The sequence below is a fragment of the Falco peregrinus genome, chromosome 7 (assembly GCF_023634155.1).
Source record: "Falco peregrinus isolate bFalPer1 chromosome 7, bFalPer1.pri, whole genome shotgun sequence".
Lineage (NCBI taxonomy): Eukaryota > Metazoa > Chordata > Aves > Falconiformes > Falconidae > Falco > Falco peregrinus.
In genome coordinates this window covers 7484822-7508812 of record NC_073727.1, presented here as the reverse complement: position 1 = coordinate 7508812, position 23991 = coordinate 7484822, and the positions used below count along the sequence as shown (strand labels likewise).

Sequence of the window (23991 nt, the reverse complement as noted above, 5' to 3'; positions counted from 1 at the left end):
ATTGGCTGGCCATTCACAGAGCTGAAAGGGCAAAGTGATCCACGGGACGTATTTGCTGTCAGGGCACAGTTTGCTTCTCAGCAAAAAGAAGTAATTTTTTCAATTCTTTTTTCAGCAGTTACCTTTTCCTCTAGTACTCTTTTCCAGTCCCTAATCAACTACAGGAGAGGTTAAGAAAGAAAAACATAAAATCTAATGAATGAGATTAGGATCAGTTGTGCCATAGGCTGGTGGATATATGTGATGTTATGAATGATAAAAGTTATTATTTCACTGGGGTTTTTTACCGTTTCAGGGGTGGGAGGTACAGTGTTTCTGTAGTTAGGCGAAAAATCCAAATATTAGTTGATAGTGAAAAAATGTATATGTTACACCCCACTGTTGGGATCTTTATATAATATATTTCCAATAATTTATTAAGAACAATGTTTTAAACACACTCTGATGGACATCAACAGTAAAATAGAGTATCAGCAGGATTTATTTCCTTGGACTCTTAAAAGCACCTGTGTAAAAACAACATGTCAATCAAAGTAACTTTTGTTTAGTTTTAAAATTGCGTAACATTACATTCAGGTTTCTTTATTTTTCAGGCCTATTAGTCATGACTCTGTGTGTGGTCTCTACACTCTCTACAAACACAGTAGATTTAGGCACATTAAATCTATAGCAGGCCTAACTAGATTTAAGAACATGTGTGGACTGAGAATTTAAATGTTTTTTCTGAGTGAAGACCATATTTTAATTAAGATCACAAGTCTGAAGGTCACATCATGGATTATCTAATCCACATTCCTGTTTCCATCAGAGAATTCTCTTCAGGAATGCATTGTGCTCCCCTCTGAAGTTTTAAAGGCTTTATGGTGGTATCACTGCGGCTCTGGTTTGGACAGTGATTTGATTTGGTTTGGTTTGCCACGATGTGGTTTGGTTTGATCTCCAGTGAAACCTTATTCTTGGCCAACCTACAGCAATATATAACATTGGGTGATAATTTGAATAAGAATTCAGCAGATCAGTTGGCAATAGTAATTTTGTACAACTGTTGCTGAAGGAAGACATATCAAAATCTTGGAAGAGGACTATTAAACATGACTACAGAAAGAAAAATATGTGTTAATCCTGCATATAGGCAAAAACATGTAGGAAACACCTGTCAAGCCGTACACCAGAATTTATTTTTTAACAATACTTCAGATACCTGGCAGGTCCGGGCAAGAAATAAGTCAACCTCTGGTTTGCTTTTTTATCTATCTATCTATCTATCTATCTATCTATCTATCTATCTATCTATCTATCTATCTATCTGTCTGTCTGTCTGTCTGTCTGTCTGTTTGTTTGTTTGTTTGTTTGTTTGTTTATGGTATAGCTGTGTAACAGACCTCCATGCAAACTTCTGCTTGCAAATGACTTACACATTCTATAAAAAATAATAAAGGAATTATGAGTTTTAACAGATCGAACAAAATCCTGCTGACCCGCAGAGGATGTATAAATAGCAGTGAAGATGCAACTACCTGAGTCCACAGGCCAGTGCAGAAGGTGTGTATAGGGCTGAGCCGCAGAGCACTGAGGAGCTAAATGTTTCCCAGTGGCCCAGCTGGTGTCATCCATCCACTCCCTGACTGCTACACATAGTTCAGGATTAAACCATCTCTATTTGTCCAGTGGTGAATTGCTACATGACTGGTTGTCCTTATCCTTCTCTGATTGCAAAAAAGCTAATGGAGATATGCGGCTGGTTCTTTTAAGGAAAAGAAAATAATTTTTTTATGTATATGCCCCATTCACTCATATATTGGCTTGCACAGAAGGTCAAATATCAATCAAGCATATAGAAAATAACAAACTTTGCAACATTATGTTCCTGCTGGGCAGTTAAATTGTTGAAAATATAGCAAACCTTTTTGATGCATTATATATTTTGTGCCGTTTTGGTTTAGTTTATTAATGATTTTTTCAGAATCCATTCCATAAGCTACAATTCTAAACTGGTAGGGAAGCAAACACTTCTACATAAGCAAGCATATTTGAAAATGATTGTTTCCTGTTGAGTGCATTTTGAGTGAAGACATAAATGCTGTCCTTCATTTACTATGAGTCAGGCTTAATATCATTTTTGCAGAAAAGAAACAATTGAAAAATAATCCTCCTTTGCCACTTTACGCTTTATGAACATGCTTGCATCTGTGTGCTATTGGAATAAGTCACAAATAAGAACAGTAGGGTTTTATTCCTGTTTTGTGTGGATGGAAATGAGCGGAAAGAGAAATGAGGGGTTGATACGAATTTGCAGAAAAATCATATTAACACAGATATAAGGAAGCTCCCAAGTTTGTGTATGTTTGTAAGAGATTAGGGTGAAGATCTTACGGCAAACAGAAGAAGAAAATGATTGCGAAGAAACCAGGATTGTTTATTTTTTAAAAGGCTAAATCCAAATATTAAGAGCATGATAGTGCGTAGCAGCCTGGAAGTGGAGAACTTGAGTTGTCTAACAGAAGCCGGATGAGGACAGAAGGGTCAGTCCTGACAGCCTTTGAAGACAGGGGACTGACTGTCTGCACTCAGAGCCCATGGGAGTCTCCGTGCAACACCCCTTGCAGATTAAATTTCAGGCTGTATCGGTTAACAGCAGACACGTATAGAGACATCTTGAAATGAAACTGAGCTGATAACTAGCAATTTATTAATCCAGCTGATGGCAACTTTTCACAACCCTGAATGATCTGGATTTCCCCATGAAGTTTGCTTGCACTCTCTATGTCCGTGGCGCTGAACATGAGCAAAGGGAGCAGAACTGGTGTCCCGCGGGGTGGCTGTTCTAATCAGGTGGGAGAACATCATTCAAGAGTCATGAAAGTATCGCTATTCCACCTGGATTTCTCAAGTCAGATTTCATCTAGACATGCAAAGTAAGGTTTGATATTTACCTGGCTTTAGGGAAAAGGTCAAATTATATTAGCTATTTCCTATAAGCTCTAAGGAGTTTTCTTTCGAAGGCATGAATATGTCATACAGAGTAATTCAGTTGGGACTTGGACATCACAATTAGGTAAATGGATTTTATACCCATTTATAAAAATGAGGGATTAATGTGACTTACAGAATGACACACCAGTGACTTCCATTAGGAACAGAGCCCAGAGCAGCGTATTGACTTCTCTAACCACACAGCACTGAATCTGTCTGTGTGTACATGCACACACAAGGGGCTCTGTTCTTAAATATGTACAGGGAAAGATGTTCCAACAGGTCTTTTTATTGGAAAGTGTTGGGGTTTTTTGCAAGTTCAAGGAAACCAAAATGGTTTGTTGAGTTATTTGGAAATTTCTTTACATGTTAGAAGAAAAAAAGTAACTTCTAGAGAAAGAACTGTTGCCACCCACTTATAATATGCACCTACTAGACAGTTAAGTAATATGAATTTGCTTGCATTTCATGTGTTTCAATTAAAGTGAATATTACTTGATGGAAAAATCTGCCTTGAAGAGACCTTCTGCTAGAGGTTTGTTGTTTTTTTTTTAAACTCCCTAGGTTTGCAATAAGACATTTTTATTTGATATTGATGTATCTGCTTTTTTTGAAAAACAGTTTTGAGTGAAGATTATAGTATTGATACAAATCAGATTGGAGAGGATCAAGTACTTGATGCAGCCAGGAAAATGAATGATATATATTAAAGGGAAAGGGTAGTAAAGGGAAAGACACATGGAATTTTTCTCCAGTTATGGCTGAAATGAGGCATCCCAGAACCCTGCTCCGTGTGCGTGCATATCCGTTACCCCCCTGTGTTTTGTTAGCAGTGCTGGTTTTCTCTGCACCTATGGCTTTAGGCTATCTGGTGCTCCCTGCCTCCGACAGAGAGATTAAGACGCTCTAAGTGCAATCAGCTGAGATGTGGTTACTCAGATTCGTGGCTTCCAGGTCTCATCTCCTGTTCTTCTGGTTGCCTTGATTTCTGCCCAGAAGTTTCAGTGAATAAATAAAAAAAACCCTAGCAAACATCTCTGACAGTCTCGAGTGAATTCTGACCCGCCGTATCATGAGGCCCGTTGCTGGAAGTTCCTTTGTGACAATTACCGCACAGCATCCCTCCCAGCAGCGCAGCCAGCTGAAAGCAGTGACGTTAGCACCCGGGAGTTCAGACTGCACACCTGAGACCCTGCCACGCTGGCTTGTCATACCTGGTTCTTTTTGGCAGGAGCGAAGAGTAAAATCCCAGCCTTTCGTCTCCTTGGGGTAACAAGGGCTCACAAACGGCGTATTACCTCTAGACATTTTGTGCACTGTATAAGGCACAATATTCCTGAATCTCTGATGGTGAGCGCCCTGTAAGCCACATCCCCATCATTCCCTCGAACTCTGCTGTATTAGAGACTATTATGGCTGGCAGTTTAAATGTCTTCCGTTTCCCTTCTCTGATACTGGTAACTTCTTTCTTCCTTTTTATGTCAGGGGTTAGGTGTGCACCCCGTTTCCAGCTGACCTTCTCTTTGCCCATGCCAGCAAACTTGCATGTGCATTCATGTCTCCAGTTTGTCTTTGCAGTCTAAATAATATTTAGGTTTGTTTCAATCTTACTTTTTATTATTTTTTAAAATTATTTTTTGCATTACAAAATAAGAGAGGCAAGAAGCATTTCAAATGTGCTAAATTACTCAAATGGAAAAAAAAAAGTTGAAATTATAAAGTGTGTTGAAATAAACTGAGTGTGAAATCTTGAAGCGTTGGAATTAAGGACAGTACTTCCAATTACATCAGCATTTATTATTGCCCAACTCTCACATTTTTACAAGTAGAACACGCATTTTTATTTCTACTTCTCAGAAAAGCTTTTCCTCTGCTTTATGAAAAGAAAAACAAGTGTTGATGAGTAGAGAGGCTCTAGTGAAACAGTAATTCATCTAGGTCCTATAATTTGAAAATTATTTCTAATAGCAAAAAGCATGTGGTTTATTATGCCATTTTGAATAAGGTCATGGGAGTGAAACAGTAGAAGCCCTGATTTCTGCTGACACTTTGCATCTCAGAAATTGTTTCCTCTGGTACACTAATGAATCTTTTTCCTTTTTTGCCCTCGTCTGACACAATTTACCTCTACCTTGGCAGGAAAAGTCACTTCCTCCTGTGAGTAAATGAGTGATAAAGGACAGATGAAAGGGCAGAAATGTGCAAGTGCCATCAAACCCCTCATTTTTTAGTTTTAATACGCTGCAGCTGCAGACATAGAACATTTCTCCTGCAGCTGAAAGCACAGCCAGCATGGGAATATTGGTAGGTTTACGTGGAACCTAAAGAGTTGCAGCTTAGTTGTATTCACTAATAAACTGGAGCTTGGAGGATACTGACTCTATGAGTATGTTTTCAGCTGAAAACGTCATGAAACAGCAATAAAGGTTAATGAGAGGGATAGGTGGGGAAACAGACATTTGGAAAAGCAAGCTCAGATCAAAACAGGCTACATTGAATGTTCTCCATTTCAAAAGCGAAGGTAAATATTAATACATAGCAGAGTGACTGCGATCCAGAACTGTCCCTTGTGGACACATTTTGCCTTTTGAAGCTCTTACCAGTTCTCTGGCAACAATTAGTATTGTTAAGTGTCAATAATTAAGTTAGTGTTACTTCCTTCAAGATCTTGGAATTCCTGTATGCATTCATAATTTCTTACTACAGTAGGAATGCAGATAATCTGAATCTCAGAAACTGGGCCATGTTTTGTGATTAAGGGTAGGATTTTTTAAAAAGCTACAGACACTGGATGCTAAATGCCTGTTCAAATCAATAGATCATTTTCAGTGATGGCTAGGTACCCCAATGCTTTAATTTTCATTAAGCATTTAGGTAGAAATTATATTTTTTGGCACATACTATTGAGAATGGCTGGGAAATCCAGCATTTTGATGATAAGTACAACAAAAAATCCAGAAAATCCTGCTGTGTGCTATATTGGTGATAGAGCATTTCAATTAAATCCTTCAGTGGTGCAGACACAAAGTAAATTATAAAAGCTCCCTCATATGCCATTCACCTGGGCTGATCCCCCTTACTTTTTCCCCCGATAATGTTTCAAATCTGATATGATGGAGTTTGTCGCTACTGGAGGTGCCCATACACATGATAGCTGGTTCTGACCTAATGTAGACCAAATGCACCTTTAAAACATAAATAAATCGATAAATAATGCATGCTTTAATGATGCTAAGTAATGTACATTATTGTTTTAAAACAATTGTATTCAGGGACCAGAGCAGTGTTGTTTGTTCTCTCTCTGCTCAGAGTTGCTACCCGTTTGATGCAAAATTAGTTTTATGTCTCCCCAAAACATTATTTTGGCTGTGCAGACTTAAGAAGCAGAGGTCCATCTGGTGTAAGTACTTGGTCTCTGAAGGGAGCCAGCAGCCAGTGGTTATGGATCCACCTACAAGCAGGACAGGAATACTGAGCTGCCTCAACTTTGAAAAGCTCTTAAATATGACTTTCAGCTGTTACACCACCGCACCACCATGTCATTGTTTGCCCTCTCTGGTCAGACTATACTACAGCGATGTGGGTCCTGCATTCCTATTCACAGCTACAGTTCAGTTTACGGTTACAAATTCAAACTAGTTACCTTGTGCTACAGGGAAAACGATCCATCCTCCTCATGTAAGTGAACTTGTCCTAATATGTCTTCTTTGAAAGCTCATACTGTTGAAACAGTCTGAACAGAGTTGAACTGGCAATATAACCAATATTGAAGAGGAGATAAGCCTTTAGGGCAGAGGCAGGTTGGACACCATGTTTACACTGTTATTTATTTCGGTGGAGCTTGAGCATCATGTTGTATTTTATGCCCTCAAATATCTCCTTAATGTTTTTAGAAAGAAATACCAAGAGCTCTCTTGGACCATAAACCTAAAATGCTAAGAACTACTTCCTTCCTGGGAGACTAGGGGTACGTGTTGTTTTAACTGGCCACTGATGTGAAATTTCTCATGATCTGTAGAGTCATGAGGGATTTATGACATAGACGTTTTTGTATATAAGCAATGTTGAGCTCTGCTGCAGCGCTACCAAAGGAAGCAAAGCAGGGAATGGTGTATTATTATTTTTTTTTTTTGTACATCTGAGAACAATACATTGAAGTGCACAGAAGAGCTCAGGATGCAGAATCCTTGTAGCTACAAGGATTATAAAAAAATCAAAACCTACTTTGCTGGAAACACTGTGCATAAATATAGCGGCTCCAGCACATTCTGACACTGTTCAGTCTTGCCCGGCTATTGCTGGAAATAATCATACGATGCAACAGTGTTTGACTTCTTGAAGTCCAAGGTTTTTGTAAATGTAACACAATAGCCACATGTTCTCTTTCATAATAACATGGTTTATGCCTTGCACATCACTTCTGGGCTGACCCATGAAAATTACTAGTTATTACTAAAATATGAATGTCACTTAAAGAGTAAAGATAAAGAAGCCAGTCAGGATGTGAACTCTAGTCTCATACATGTCAGCACAGAGCCACTTGAGGAGCCAGCTCCAGTTTTCCTTCCACATGCCCTCTCCCTCTGTATTTCATGCACATACGGATAATTCCAGGCGGTGCATTTTCCTGGTGCCCATGAGTTTCGGATACTGTACACTCGCTCCCTTTCTGCAACAGCTGCTCCCCAAGCAGCAAGGAGCCACCAGGGCTCCCAGCTGAGCCGGCACCAGAGCCGGTCCTTTAGCTGCCTCCTGCTATCACTGGGGGAGATCGTTTTATCAGATGGGCCACTGCTTATCTGTGCCTTTCTTCTGCTACAGCAATTCACTGTGAGAGAATAGGCATGGGAACAAGTTGCTTTTCTTCTTCTCATCTGTCCTTTTTAATGTCTTCTTGCTTTGTGGAAACTGAGTTTTCCCCGCCTCCTTTGTTTCATAAAACAATACTGTATCAAAGAGGTCCCATGCAATGAGTATTTCAGGAGCAAGCATGGTGGATTTGCTGGGATACTTGCGGCAGCCGGAGGGGCAAGAAGAAGGACTTGACTCAGAGGCTCACATGTTTGTCTGCCTTCACCTGGCCTCAGCTTGCTGTGCCAAGTCACTGGCTCCTCCATAACGCCTGGTCTCTTTGGGAACCTGATTCTCTTTTTAGCTGTGTTCTTCATTCTATTGTACCAAGCATCTGTGATCAAATCTCAGTCTCAGCTGAAATGGTGTAAAACTGAAGCAACTGGGTGAGGGATTTTGAAAAAAATGCATTTTTTTTAAGAGAAGGTGTGGGTTTCCTGAAAGTCTGGGTGGCTGTGTGGCTTCTAACTTGTCTTCACCAAGGTTATTGCTGGTATTTTTGCTGTCACACATATGAGAGATAAACATTGATCTGTTTATAATGTATGCCAAAACAACTCTGTGCACTCATCTTGCTCTGTAAAATTCTGGTATTATTAACAGAAACCTTGTTCTTCCCTTCCTACTCTTTGAATTTGTATTTCTGCTGTGTCAAACAAAAGTTTAGGTTCCTTAGGATGGAGGCATTTTTTTTTTCCAGCAGCTCTCAAACAATTCTTTTTCTTGCTTAATTTTGAATAATTAATTACTGAACATGCTTATTTCTGTAGAAGAGGGTTACGAGCCCTAGCTGTTCTTGACTTATTCATTCCATTATACCTGGACTCCTAACTATAGCTGCGGTTATACCAGCCTCGCTTTCTTCGAGAGTAAGCTGCGAGGGCTACCATAGGAAGAGGGAAGACTGATGACAGAGAATCACTGCTCCAACAAATGGAAATGTCTTTTTATTCAAGTGATTTTGTTGCTACTTTTAGATATGGGAATCCTTATCCCAAAAGAAATGATTGCCTGCATGCCCTTCCTGCCTTCCATGCTAACTTCAGGTTCCCATAAAGGGTTATCAAATTGCATCTTAATAAGCTTTTTACCATGCCCTACCTATCCAGTTGTTTTACCTTCTGTCATTCCTTCCTCTGTATTTTATAATCTGTGTTCCTTTTATCTTTATCCAGATTGTTGTTGTTTGTACAGTGAAATTTCGTGCAGGGCTCCGGGAGCTTTTAACACACAAGCATTCACCGGCACAGTGCAGTTTACACTGATCATTTGTTTTTCCCCTTTTCAGTACACCAGCCCTGGGTACAAACCCTAGCTGCACCTCTTCCCCTCCAACCCCTGCCCCACAGGGCAGGTTTTTTAGAAGAACACAGTGGCACTGCAGTACCAGCTCCTTTCTGAGCACGACACAGGGAACCAGCTCACAAGTCTTGCAAACTGGGATGGGAATAATGAATTGAAACCAGCACTGGGAGCTGTTGCTCAGGTCACGTAGGCAAGCAAGAGGCAGAGCCTACACTGGGCCTGCTACAGCAAACCTCCCATCCTGCAAGAAATGGGAGGGGACGGTACCAAGAGCAGCAACTGACATTTCCGTTTGTCCCTTGCTGTGATGTCCACCAGCAGAACTCCCAAATCCATTTACCTCATCTGAAGTCTGTCTGGGGTTTGCTGCAGATACTTACCTAATTAAGACTTCTCAGTCCTAGGAGCTTTTACCCACGTGGATCACTGTAGGGCTGCCAAGAAAGGTTAAAAAAACAACAAACAAAATAACTTCCTGAATGGTAACCAAATAGGAATAGGTGGCCAGATAGACCCACAGTAACCTGGAAGTACAGACCACTGGCAAACAAAAGCACAAAACTGGGTCAGCTGGAAGATAAAGGCAGGTGAATGAAGGAAATACTTAATGAATCATTAATAATTCTTTTTTTAGGGCAATGGGACTCGGTGAAACCACAGAAAGCATGCATCCCTGTTCATAGTTCAAGCATTAAAATTCCTTTGACCTTTCAGGGAAGGAGGCATTTTTTCTAGGTGCAGATTCTTCTCTTTCTACTAGCTTTCCACTTCTTTTGTGGAAGTAACGTATTCAATACTTGCCATTTGAGCAACCCTGTCAAAGCTGGGAGAAATATTTTCCTTCTAATTTATCTGGGACTCCTGATTTTAAGCTTTTTGTTGATTATCCTGGACTCTAATGTGTTTGCAAAATGCAGGTTTTACAGGCTTGAAAGAGCAAATGCAAATAATCGTGAGTCCACTTTACCTTCTTATTTTAGAAGCAAAATCCTGTTACTTAGATAGCAACCTTTACAGCTAATGTAATTGTATCTCCATGTCTTTCTATTTGCCGTGTCATAATGCATGAATTCTCAGAAGCAGCAACAAAGAGGGAGTGCAGAGTATCATGAGTGTGTTAGCTAGATAGCGAGAAGAAAACTTGTAGTGTAGTAGATGAATATATAGTGGCTGAATTGAAAAATGGCTTTTTTTGTTGGTGGAATTATTTTAATTAGAAGCATTGAGATGAAAACTTGCAAAGATACAGTTCAAGAGTGTTCATTTTGCAAAACTGCAGATATATAAAGTTGAGGAATGCCTGTGAGTTACTAAATTCAGCTTTGCAGTATCTTTTTAAGGTAAGGTGATATTATTTTAAAGATCTGCATAAGTCACTCCTCCTACAGTGTGTGGAAACCCTGCGATAGAATTAGGAATACACTTGAGTACCTCATTTAACTTACTTAAGCGACCTTCCTTTTTCTTCCTCAGCCTTGTGCCCCCTTTACTACATAACTACTACAGCCATAAGGCAGGAGGTGTTACAGAAACGCATGCACTGCTGTGCAACTGTGATTAACCGCTGGGGCAGGTCCATGCTGGACACTGAATAAAATCACTGCTTTGTGAATGTGTGTTCTTTATATTAGAAGGTCTTTTTTAAGACTGTAGCTTCAAACTCTTGGGATATATTTCAAGTAGGCAGAAAAGGCAGATATTCAAGCAAATAAATACAGAGCAACCTAGTGAAATGCTGGTAGGAAGAGGGCACTGTCACGGGGGTTGCCAACAGGCATTTGGGTAGAATAACTTAAAATAATTTTTTCATTACCACCTCCTCCCTCTCTGTCAGGACTATTTTCATTGCGCATGTCTCCATTTATCTTGCTGTGTAACTCTAGAAAAGCAAACAACCAAAAAAAGAAAAGAAAAGAACAAATCCTGAAAAAAAACCCTAAAAAATATTATAACATTGGAGCATTATTTACTTACTTGTATTGGAGTGAAAAGCAATTGCTTGCAGGCATTAAAATCTGCAGTGCCTTCTACCACTGATTTCCCAGAGACTTTACAAATTCCTGGCAACATGCCTACAGGAGGTCGCAGTTTGGAACGGGCCGTTTTGATTAAGTTACAGAATTCCCCCAGGACTTTCAGATATGTCTAGTCCAGGGGAAAAAAAAAAAAAAAAACCAAAAAAACCAAAAAAAAAAAACGCCCAAGAAGATATGTTAAGCTACAGCACAAAACAGTTTTTGGTAATTTGGCTACTATTTTGATTCAGACCAATATTTGGATGATTGCATTGCTTTTAGCTGTTATCCCTATCAAGGAATAGATATAAATTGGTTGGTTATAATTTCCATGTATAAGACACAGGATTTATGGAAGACTGGTTAAGCTTTTGTTACAGTCCAGACTTTTGCTTCTGAATAACCCTTGTGCCACCTAGTGGGGATTAAAATCCACCTTTAGACAGATGGGAAGGGACTTAAAATACACCAGTGAGTAATGAAACAGTATTTGCGCAAATATTTCCAGTGACACGTTGAAACAAACAATTTTCCCTTTTTAAAATAATATTTACCAAGGTGTTCCATTGAGGTAAAAAATATTCCATTTCAATTATATCATAGCATTTTGTTTATAACTATTAAAGGAATGTAATCTATAAAAAGGGCACACACAGACCTCTTTAATTCCCTGGCAGTAGCTTCATTCCTTAATAAATTACTAGCACATATGCTTTGATTAAATTGTCAGTATGAAAGGATATCCCCAAATCTCAGACGTTAGGAATTTCTATTCAGTAAAACAATTGAACAAATATATACAATGAAAATATTATTTTCTGACCAACTGTGCCAATCTTCATTTGACACCAAACAAAAATGTTTTAAAGCATTATTATGATTGCATGATTTAAAGCATTATGTAGAAAAAAAATAGTAATGTGATTAAAAATGTAGTATTCTGACACAAAGTTTCTCTCATAAAATTTTCTTTTCCGTATAAATAGTTCCAGTGTCCAAATATATATATAGATTTAATTAGCTAATAGCTATTTCTGATCAGTTTTTCTCTTCTAGCTGAAACCTCTCAGCAGGTTGGTGTGTTGTTTTGTGTTTTTTTTTCTTTCAGCTTTTTAAGTAAACCATCTGTCCAGTGTGGGAGTGTTGGTTTTGCCACAGTAGATAGCAATAATATTTCAGTCACCAGAGCCAATAACAATAAATTTCCCTTAATAAGTGTTTCCTAACAGTGTTCAAGTCACTTTATTGCATCTTATGTAAAATTGCCAAACTATCCATCACCAACAGCTATAGTAAGTGGTCTGCATTTATAGCACCTGCATGCAAAGCCTTAGTTACGGTAGAAAACGCAGTGGTCAGCGATAGTATAATTTAGAACCTTTTAGGATTCACCTAGACTCAAGAGAACTTTCAACTCATGATATTTAATACATTTAAATGATGTAAATTAGAGAACTTTCATATAATGGGACCTGACTGCAGATGAACATGACATCTGGACCAGAGGCTTTGATAGCTCTTTGCCAGACCTTGATGCAATGACAAATATTTTTTATTATTTTCCCTAAATAAATAACAAAGCAGAGTTCATCTGCTTTCAGCAGAGTTTGTCAAAATATGTCTGAGATTCGGCTTGAAGTTGACGGAAAATGAAATGACTTTCCAAAAGAAAAAAAAAACAACTATTTTTGAAAAGGTAGAAAATCAAAACTGTGGTTTGAGGTTTTATTTATGTTTTTTAGTTTGGGCTATTTGTTTTCCCTCCATGGAAAGGATTTCCAGAAAGAGGATATTTTCCATTTTCAGGTTTCAAGGCTTGACAACATTTTGTCATTTCCTTTTCTTCTTGCAGACAAATGAAATCGAGAAGAGTGTTCCAGGTGAACCTCTTTAGAGCTCAGTGTCTGGGCTCTCTGTCTTCTTTGATACTTGAAAAATGTTTGTACTGTTTTCTGTTTTACCCTGGTGGTGTATTGTGTCAGTGAGCAAACAGTAAAAGCAAAAATGTGTCAATTTCATAGCATAAACAATTAATTACTTTCTCTTAAAGCAGTTTAGTTAAAGATAGTAAAGAGGTCTTCTGATGAGGGCTGTTGTTCCCTGTAAAGGTTCTTAAAGGCAAATATCCACATTAAATACGGATTTTAAATGCATGCAAGGATTACTGAAAGTAAGGCTGGATTACAAAGATAGTTAAAATTTTCTTGGTTTATCTAGCATTGGTTACAAGCTCTTCTTGATATTAATTTTCTCAAACATGATTAATTTTTTAGTGAAGGATGCCATTTTAGTAAAAGAGGATAAATTCATTTAGAGGGCTTGAAATCTTTTTCTCTCTATCTAGGCACGTATTTTTCCATGTCTACTCAAGGTGTTCTGGCAGTTATCAATATCTAGGAAGACAACATAGTTAAGTGTAAGAATTCCCATTACTTTATTTCACATGATCAACATGTTAATGTGATTTTGAAATGCCTCATTGGGAGGATTATCTGTGGAGTCAATGGACAGTATTTCATACAGAGATAGCAGAGTGCACGGTGAAATTTTAGATCGTGACTTCAATGCAACATTGTAATATATAACAAAATTTGAAGTAGTATTATGTTGAAAAGTGTATATATAATAAAAAAATGAAATGATGTCTTTAAGATGGGTAGGTTTTAATCAAAGGATAAATTATGCACCCCTCATGCATAAACAAGATTATTCAGTGGGTGGTGGTGTTCTTTCATCTCAGTCTAATATCATGTTTAAATTCAATGTAGCAACCAACCCTTCAGCCCAGCCTCCCACAGCAGAGCCAGTGGGTTGCTCAACGTGAGTGAAACTCTCCATAACTGTTTGGAATTCCCACTACATTTCAGAGCACATGTCCGTTTCCTCCAGTGTCAGTTGGACAAATGCGATGTAATTCTAATAAAGCTCTCTGAAAGAGAAACTGCCTGGAATTTAAATAATCTCTTCATAAGAGCACACCTCGTAGATTTAACTGTTCTAGGTGATAGTCAGTATTTACTGTAATCAGCAGGACCTGATTTGCTCTGCTTTTCAAGCATTCAAAAATTGTAGAAGCATCCAAGCTCAGGCTTTTGAAGGTTTCACTTTGTTCTGTGTGAGATGTTCAGACAATAACCGCCCAGCACACGTGCCCGAGCGAGAAAAGTGCTGCTCCTTCAGCAACTCTGCTGCTCCTACACGTGATAAACCTTCGCTGCCCTTAGGCCATATCACTACTGAGATTAGTAGCTCATTTTGGAAACTTCTCCCTGGAATCATTTTAGAGGATTTCAAGACAGGATTATTTTGAAACTGAAAGCCATGGAGTGAATGAGTATCAGGTCACTGAAGCTAAAGAAGTAAATCATAAATAGCACAAAAGAACTTTACTTGGTAAATGTGGATATCTGTTAAAGTCACTGTCCTTTTAACTGTGCAGCCTAGGATGTATGTCATATACGGCATGTTTGGAAAAATTATGCAAGAGAGTTTTACTGTTCATGTAACAAATTCAGTCTTAAATGGGAGTCTTACGTGCAAGGGATCAGCATTACACATCTGGATTTTTGAACAGATGCAGCGTGTCTGAGATTTTTTTGCTTTTCTGGTCCCAGTGGTAACAGTATTTATTCTTTCTTTTGTAGCTGTGTAAATAAGCAGATCTTTCCACGGAAATCACCGGCCATTAGCGCACATTAGTATTCAAAGCTACATTTCTGTCATAATATAAAAATCCTCAGTGAAGGGTTAATACTACATAAGTAAGGTGTTTGGAAGAGCAAGTGTTGTAAAAGCAAATTCAGTGTAAGCAAGCCAGGTCTGCCGTGGGTGCTGCAGGTACAGCTGGGCAGTGTCTCAGTCCAGGTAAAGGAGACGGTAGATATTTGGCAAAAACTACCTGGCAAATTAAGGCATAAAAGAGGCTCGTTGCATGGCCCAGCTTTAGATACCGAACTTGCTGGCTGTGTCAGGTGGGCAGTCACAGGTGCTCCCAGTGTGCCATCCTTACGCCTCCCAGTAGGAACACCTGAGTTACCATCCCCCTGCCTCTCCTCCCGGAGGGATGCTCCCCTCTGCTGACTGCAGGGCAGCAAGGGAGACAGGGCACAGAGCTTGGTGCTGTTCATTAGGTGCTCTAGACCCCCTCCAAAGTAACAAAAACAGCACGTAAGATTAAAGAAACAAGTTCCTAGTTTGCCCATGCTAGGCTTCACACGCTAACAGCAGCAACACAGTAAGAAAATATTAAGCAAATCTAATTCATTAACTACAAAAGCAATTTTAAAGCACGGACATTAGATCTTAAGTAATTTTAGTAAGCATAAGCAAAACATCTTTATGCATGGAAAATGGAAGAGCTTGGGTTGAAGTGTTAGTGGGGTATGTTTGACCGAGCTTTATCTATATCGAGTTGGTATCTAATTAGTGAAAGATACAGTCTTTCCTTATAACAGTGTTTGGAATAATGTGACAAAAGTATGTGTATATATTTGCGCAGATATATGTGTGTGTGTGTATATACACATATATCTATATATACATATACTTTCATCTGCAACTATATATGTGCATACTTTTTCACATTATGTGATAAATATATTTGTATGTATATATTCTTATGTGTATATGTACATACATATAAAAGTATAAAAGTGTATCAGTTACTTGTGTGTGTCTAATGTGAATGTGTAAGACAATGGCCAGGAATTTCATAATGGGATTGATTTCTGTGCCTCAGGACTCTCATTCTGCAAAGATGCAAAACTGCATTCAGTGTAATATATTTAATCTTCAGTATAAGTAAGTCATGATAAATCTGAGCTGCTGTTCACAGATAATAACACTGTGCTTGCTGTTATCACATACACATTAATAAGGAATCCTGTATCTTGTGCTACACTAGCTGCAACTGATGTGATCTGCTATATAATAAATGTAAAACCATGAAGGCTAGCGTGGATACTTGCATCTTCTTTTCTTTGTTTCAAGTTTTTAGAATTCTTTATTGTATTTAAAAAAAAAAAACAAACACAAAAACTGTTATTTGAAAATTCATTATATGTAATCTTGGGAATAATTTCAGCAGAACTTTAAAATTCATATATATTTTTATTTTACCAAATACTACTTTTGGAACAAAGCACATGTGCTAGTTTAGGTAAAGGCTTGGATTCTTTATGTTAGAAAACATTTTAATAATTCACTGCATGGAGTTCTCTGATGTTCAGGCTAATGTGTATGCAATAGCAGTGCAGAGGAAAATGGAAAAATTGGAAATATAAGGTAAGCCATTTTCTTGTCTGTGCAAATGGATGGGGTGCGAAATTCTTCAGTTGTGAAGAGTTACTGCATTTGAGCCCACCTGTAGCCAAGCCCGTAGTGTGCCATCTGACTTCCTGGAAAACACATCTGGGAAGTCTTTAAAGACAGCAAGAAAATGGATTTCTCTGCAAAAATGGAGGTTGAGGGTTTGTGAATAGGAAGGTTTAAGGAAAGGAAAAACACTGATAAACAGAAATGTGAAGTATTCACAAAACTGCTGAAATATATATGCAGAGAGAAAGGAAATGCTTTTCCTACTTTCTATTTAGAGCAATATGCAATGAATTAGACCATTGCAAAAATTCAGGCTTTCAAATCTGTGGTTTATCCATGTATTGAAATTAGTGACCATTCTGCAGCTTCTTTCTCCTTCCTTTCCAATGGGTCTCAGTGGGATGCCTAATATCTCGGACCCTCCAGTGAGGCAGGGGGCAGAGGTACATCAGGCGGGGTGTATGTGGAAGTTTGTACAGCCATTCCCTCGTCTGTACCTTTCATAAGCTCTTGCTATAAAGCAGAAACAAGAACCAAAATACCCGCAAACCACAGTTTAGTAGCATAGCAGTAATCTTAGGTAAGTAATTATATATTCTTGGGCTAAAAAAATTCTCTTTTGTTACTTCCTGGCTTGAAATTGTAATGTAGCATATCATACCAGTGATTTGTAAACTCTTATCCTGGTATATAAACCTATAATCATCTCACAGTTTGGCTTGTTTGCCTCGCTCAGGCTGTGCTGCACTGTTTGCTTTACTGAGACGTTTGTGGCTGCTCTCCCACTCGCCCGCCCGTCATTCTGCCGCTGCGCGTGGTGGGCTGGGCAGGTGCTGGCCGGCTGCACTGCAGATCACGCTGTCCTCGTCTTGAACTCAGGACACTTTCCCTGTAGCACTCATTAGAGAGAGAGCAGAAAATGCACAGAGTCACAGAAACATTTTGGTTGGAAAAGACCTCGAAGATCGTCAAGTCCAACCGTTAACCCAGGGCTGCCAGTCCACCACTGCACCATGCCTCTAAGCACCGCATCTACACATTTTTTGGCATGGCAGTTTTGGAGATGATGGATAACTTTGTTTGCTTTGGCTTCCTAAAGGAAAGAAAATCTAGTTGCGCTGCTCTGGTGTGTTAAGATGGTGGCAGTGTTTGGTTTTTGGTTGTTTTTTTTTTACATGCAGATGAACGTATGGAGGACACTTTTTATTGAATGAAATGGTTTAATTACAGGGGCTTGTAGAAGAGCCAGAATAACAAAGACTGGTCCCTTCATCCTGCTAGCACTTCTGTTTTATCAGATTCTCCAGTCAATGCAGGTTCAGGGGTCCCTTTAATGCCTGAATTGTTACAAAAGAGGAGTTCCAGCTTTGCAGGATGGCGCTGGGCAGCAGGGAGCTGTTGGTGGGTTGCTCTCAGTCTCTCCTCTTCCTCAGTTACCGGACTACTAAGGACTGTGCAGGTTTTCCTTGAAACATTGGCTTTCAGAGGAGTTCCTTTGAAGTCCAGGAATGGGAGAACTGACCTGAGAAATAAAAGTTTAGTTCCAGCACTTGCTCGGCATCTGAAAGACTGCAGCTGAAGTACTGCTTGCCCAGGCTCCCTCATGATAAGTCTTTTGAAGCACAGCTTTTCTGAAAGGATTTATTGGTTAATTTACATTGAAACTCCATTTCAAAGTCTGCAATTAAACAGAATTCACAATTGTTTTATGGACATAGCGATAGATAGTGCAGCATTTACATATTAATTTTGCAAGAATATTTCTGTCTTTTATGCGGTAGGTTTTTTTGGACTTGCAAGGCTAACAGGTTAGTTTATGGTTGTGTTATGCAATGAAAATGAGATGTACTACCAAATTGTCAACTATTTATATTCCTTAGTAATACTGTTATTTCTACCATCACTTCAAAGTGATACTTTTTTTTTATTCTGTGTCCTGTAGTGAAAATTTCATTCCCTTCATCAGTATCTTCTGCCTGGTACTTTCCTGTGTATTAGAAGATACCAGCTTGCCTTTTTTTATGAAAAAGCAGCATTTTGATATCATCGCCATTTAAACTTACCTGGCAGACTTCTCATTCCATGCTTGACTATGGTGGCTGTTGCCTTGTAGGGGTTTTACAAGTTTTACATGTCAGTGGAGGAGTTGCTTCCTGGATTTCATCCTCTGTTCTCTGTCCCTAACGTCAGTGAAGGAAGGCCTGCACCCTATAACATTAATCATTTACAGCATATATTTAACAAATATAATTATTTCAGATTTCTTTCATACTCTTCTGGTTTTGACCTCCTTCTGTGTGACAGCTCTGGAGAAGATGCCAGTAAGACAGTAAAACATTGCAAGACAATGGTTTCCAGCAATCCTGTTTGGGTCAAAGATTTTTTCCCCGGTGTGAGTAACCACCCTGGCCCATGAAGAGCTGGCAAGAGCGTTGTCCACATTTGCTTATGTGGTTGCTCACAAGCCACCTGTGTGTTTGTTTCACCCATGCATTGGAAGGGGCAAGCCAAAATTGAATACTGCTGTGCTGTCTTTGTCAAAGGAGAACATTATTGTTTCCAGGGTTTCCAGGGGCCTTCATTTGTAGTATTTGAGTATGTGGGATCTCCATTTTTGTAGGCGTTTTTATAGTCATCTTTGGTCAAGTCAAGGGAGTGAGCTGTAGGAGTGTGCCTGAGGGGGTGTGAATAAAAAACCAAGTGACCGTGCTTCTCATCCAGACCTCTGCTGCCTTGTTGCAAACGACTTTCTGCAGACTTTCATTTTGTATAGTGTGGGCGGGATGAGCCTCCCTCTCACGCAGTGCAGATTTGACCTCTTCAGCTTCTTTGAAACAGTAAGGTAGGGAACAGTGAAGGCATGTTGCTGTATGCTGGGTAACCTGAGCTACACCAGCACCATAGTCAAAAGTAGTATATCTTGAGGAAGAAAAAAAATAAAAATGCTGTGTCCCACAGCTTCTCTAATAGATGGCAAGGACTGAAATTCTGTCAGAAAAGTTCATTTAGATTTTCTTGGGAAAGGAACAATTAAAACGGTAATAAATATGAAGCATCTTAGAGGAGCAGCTTGACAAATTTTCAGAATGTCTTTTTTGCCCAAAATTTTATGCAAAACTGCACATTTCTGTCATATGAACTTTGCAAAGAAAAGAAAACTTGGAGTGTCAAAAGTTTTCTTCATAAAAGGTAGTTTTAATTTCAACCTACTTGGATTTTAAGAAAATAAAAATTTCATTTTTAAGAAAATCAAAGTTATCAGTGTTGGTTTGCAGTTTACTTACCATTTGTCTTTTTATAAATGGTTTGAGTTGCTCCAAATTTTCCATCTTTCTATAAGGAAAAGAGTTAAATTTAACTGTGTGATTTCCCAGAGCTATATTTACTGTTGTCATTATTATGTTATTATTATGGTCACATCCTGTGTGATATGATGATGAATGCAATAAAATTGAATTAGATTACAATAAGGCAGCATCATTGTAACCCTGTCTTCCTATTAATAAATAGAAAAAATAATATCTCGTTTATGCTAGATATCAAAATATGGGAGGGGGTTGTGTTAGTTTCTGTGCACGAGCTAAGGGAAGAGATTGTTGGTCTGTTTACTGCATACGCCAAAGGCACTGCTCCATTTAAAATCACATAGTGTCTTAAGGCTTACTAACAAAGCCAAGTACAGTTCAAGGGAAAACAGAATCTAGAATTTAATTAAGGAATCAAACCCAAACCCTCCTCTTTTGAATAAATATTTTGTGTAACACCAGTGCATTTTGATCCTTGTTATTATTTCATGCCATAACAGATTGACTCCCGAAGGATTCACAGTTACAAAACAAATGTACGTTTCTTTGACAGCATCAAAATTTACAGTCAGTGATGGACTTTTTAATTAGAATTCTTGCATCCTGATGATATAATAGGTTTATTACAATGAATCTACTCAGTTGAACACCAAAATTAATAAAATAAGGGAAATGCAAAATTCTCTTTCTAAGCATGTCTTCATTTTACGTAAGTACTTGGGGAAAAGTATGAAGGCTTAATCATGAAACCTTTTCACACTTCTTTCCTCTTTTCCTGAAGTGTTTAATGATTGCTTTGACATACATCAGCCAAACATTTTTTCCTGACTCTAGAGACTGTTTTCAAAGGAAATTTTAACGTGTTGCCTCAAAGACATTTTGAAGTAATTAGATGCACAAAATCTTTAGTCCAAGTATAAAAATGTGCATGAAAAATGAATAGTGGCATGTGCAAAAAAGTGCTAATGAGAACTTTTAGTACCTTTATCAGGTAGCCAAAATGTAGATTAAAATGAAAAGATCTTTGCAGCCTCACAGGTTATAGTAGCTTGACCCATGAAATGACGCTTTCGTTTGAGAAAAAAAAAAAAAAACAAAAAACACAAAAACCCCCCGATGCTATAGTTTGAGAGAAGAGAGAATATTTTTTGTCACTGACTGTAGCTAGAAGCAGCAGAGGCTGGGGCTCTTTTCTACTAGTGCCAGGGTGGCACTGGGGACCAGCATCGAATCGAACTTGGAGGATGTGTGGCTGTATGTGTCTGGCATTTAGCTTTTGAATGCTCCAGGATAGTGGCCTGTTGAGATTTAAAGTTCAGGGCAGATCCATCGGGGAGTGTTTTAATTAAGAATTAGAGTTAGTGGGTATTTAATATACTGCAGGTTCAAATTCTTCTGGGCTTTTGGCTCTTCTCTGACTGAATGTTTTCAAGGAAACACTATGTGATGACTACAAAGAGCTCAGATTAATCACAGCTGTAAGCTGAGTCCTACCACGTACGTATTTGACTTGGAATGTGTCACAAACAACTTGGCTTTTAAAGACCACTTTCGAAGTGCTAAAGGGATTTCGTGTGTGCCTATGAGGGTGATTATATATGTACCGTCTTCACCCGTTCACTTGATTTTTGTTTGTTTTTTGCCTGCTGCAGACTATGTCAGAGAGCCACAATGATCATGCAAAACAACAGTTCAGCCTCGCCCCTGTTTTCAAATGTGAGCTCCTTCTGGAAGAGAGATTCGCATGGACCGAGACTCCTTGATGAAGCAGCGTCACTCATTGGCAGCTATGATTTCCCTCAGACCACAGAGAGTTTTCCCTTCTCCACTGTGGACTCAACAAACATGTCCCTAAATGCCACAAGCAAAGACCCTCTGGGCGGACACGCTGTCTGGCAAGTAGTTTTGATTGCTTTCCTCACTGGGATCCTTGCACTGGTGACCATCATAGGAAACATCCTAGTGATTGTTGCATTTAAGGTCAACAAACAACTGAAAACGGTCAACAACTACTTCTTGTTGAGTCTTGCTTGTGCAGATTTGATCATTGGTGTTATTTCCATGAATCTTTTCACCACATACATCATCATGGACCACTGGGCTTTAGGAAATTTGGCCTGTGATCTTTGGCTCTCCATTGACTACGTCGCCAGTAATGCCTCTGTCATGAATCTCCTTGTCATAAGTTTTGACAGGTATTTTTCCATCACTAGGCCACTAACGTACAGAGCCAAACGAACAACCAAAAGGGCTGGGGTGATGATTGGTTTAGCGTGGATCATCTCTTTTGTTCTTTGGGCCCCTGCCATCTTGTTCTGGCAGTATTTCGTTGGGGAGAGGACTGTGCCTCCTGGTGAATGTTTCATCCAGTTTCTAAGTGAACCTGTCATCACTTTTGGCACTGCCATAGCTGCCTTTTACTTGCCAGTCACCATTATGAGTATTTTGTATTGGAGGATCTACAAGGAGACCGAGAAACGCACCAAAGAGTTAGCAGGGCTACAGGCTTCGGGCAGTGAAGCAGAGGCAGCTCGCTTCGTACACCAGACAGGCAGCTCCCGGAGCTGCAGCAGCTACGAGCTGCAGCGGCAGAGTATGAAACGCTCCACCCGAAGGAAATACAGACGCTGTCACTTCTGGCTCACAATGAAGAGCTGGGAACCCAACACAGACCAAGGGGACCAAGAGCACAGCAGCAGCGACAGCTGGAACAACAATGATGCTGCTGCCTCCCTTGAAAATTCCGCCTCCTCTGATGAAGAAGACATTGCTGCAGAGACCAGAGCCATCTATTCAATTGTGCTGAAGCTCCCTGGTCACAGCGCTATCCTCAATTCGACTAAACTACCCTCCTCGGAAGATCTGCATGAGTCAGGGGATGAACTGCAGAAATCCGACACAGAATCAAAGGAAAAGAAACCTAAAAAATTACATCCTCCCAAAAGTGTTCAGGATGATGGAAATTTCCAAAAGAGCTTTCCTAAGCTTCCAATTCAGCCAGGGTCAGCAGAGACAACCACAGCTTCTGATGGCATCTCATCAGTGACCAAGACATCTGCAGCCCTGCCCTTGTCCTTCAAGGAAGCAACCCTCGCAAAAAAGTTTGCCTTGAAGACCAGAAGTCAGATCACAAAGCGAAAACGAATGTCACTTATCAAAGAAAAGAAAGCGGCACAGACACTCAGTGCCATTTTGTTTGCCTTCATCATTACCTGGACCCCATATAACATCATGGTTCTGGTGAACACCTTTTGCAAATGTATCCCCAAGACTTTCTGGAACCTGGGGTACTGGCTTTGCTACATCAATAGCACGGTGAACCCCATGTGCTATGCACTATGTAACAAAACATTCAGAAACACTTTCAAGATGCTACTGCTGTGCCAGTGTGACAAACGAAAACGACGTAAACAGCAGTATCAGCAAAGGCAGTCCGTCATTTTTCATAAGCGGATCCCTAGGGAGGCTTCATAGAGTAGTATTTTTTAACCAATTAAAAAAAAAAAGCAAACAAGGCAGGGATGGGATGGGGCGGGATGAAACAGGATGTGATGGGATGGGATGGGACAGGGTAGGATGGGACAGGATGGCACAGGACGGGACGGGACGGGATGGGATGGGATGGGATGGGACGGGATGGGATGGGATGGGATGGGATGGGACGAGATGGGACGGGATGGGGTGGGGTGGGGTGGGGTGGGGTGGGGTGGGAGGGTGGTTCCAGGGTGCTGATTCAAATATTTAAACATCAAGACATGAAAAGCAGCTGCCAGGCTTATGTATCCTTTTAATAAATCCAGTTTATTATAAAAGTCAAGTCTTGCATTCAGCAAAAACTAACAAACTTCAATGTTTTTACTAAGGAATGAAAGACTTAATAAAGTTTTCCTACAAATTTGCAAGAAGCTGTATAGCAATTATAAACCCATTACTGATCTGCCCAGCTCTTTGATTATAATCAGCTCTGGGATCTCAGGTAAGCACATCTAGCTAGCCCAACTCTTCTGTTTCCGAGGAATCCAACAGCTTTCAATTTGTCACATACAGATGTAGCAAGCTAGCAAAACAGGATTATGAAATTATTTGAGACACTGTATAGGTTGCAAAATTGCTTCTTGTTGTCCAGGTAGAGCTTCCTGTCTACTCTTCTGGTGTGTTGTTACTTGTACCCCTGATTCCTGATTGCTGAGTGTCTACGTGTGCAGCTCATGTTATGCTTATGTGTG

The 23991-nt window shown here is 39.5% G+C and overlaps 1 protein-coding gene across 4 annotated transcripts in view; it reads left to right on the top strand.

Annotated features, from left to right (window-relative positions):
• Positions 1 to 23265, top strand: part of CHRM3 (cholinergic receptor muscarinic 3) — a 284319-nt gene extending 261054 nt beyond the window's left edge. For all 4 annotated transcript variants that reach the window (XM_055811235.1, XM_055811232.1, XM_055811234.1 and 1 more), the window contains one exon: positions 21418 to 23265. In XM_055811235.1, coding sequence (XP_055667210.1) covers positions 21437 to 23239 — 1803 coding nt within the window. In that variant the 5' untranslated portion in view covers positions 21418 to 21436 and the 3' untranslated portion in view covers positions 23240 to 23265. The remainder of the gene's footprint in view (positions 1 to 21417) is intronic.
• Positions 23266 to 23991: the final 726 nt, after the last annotated feature.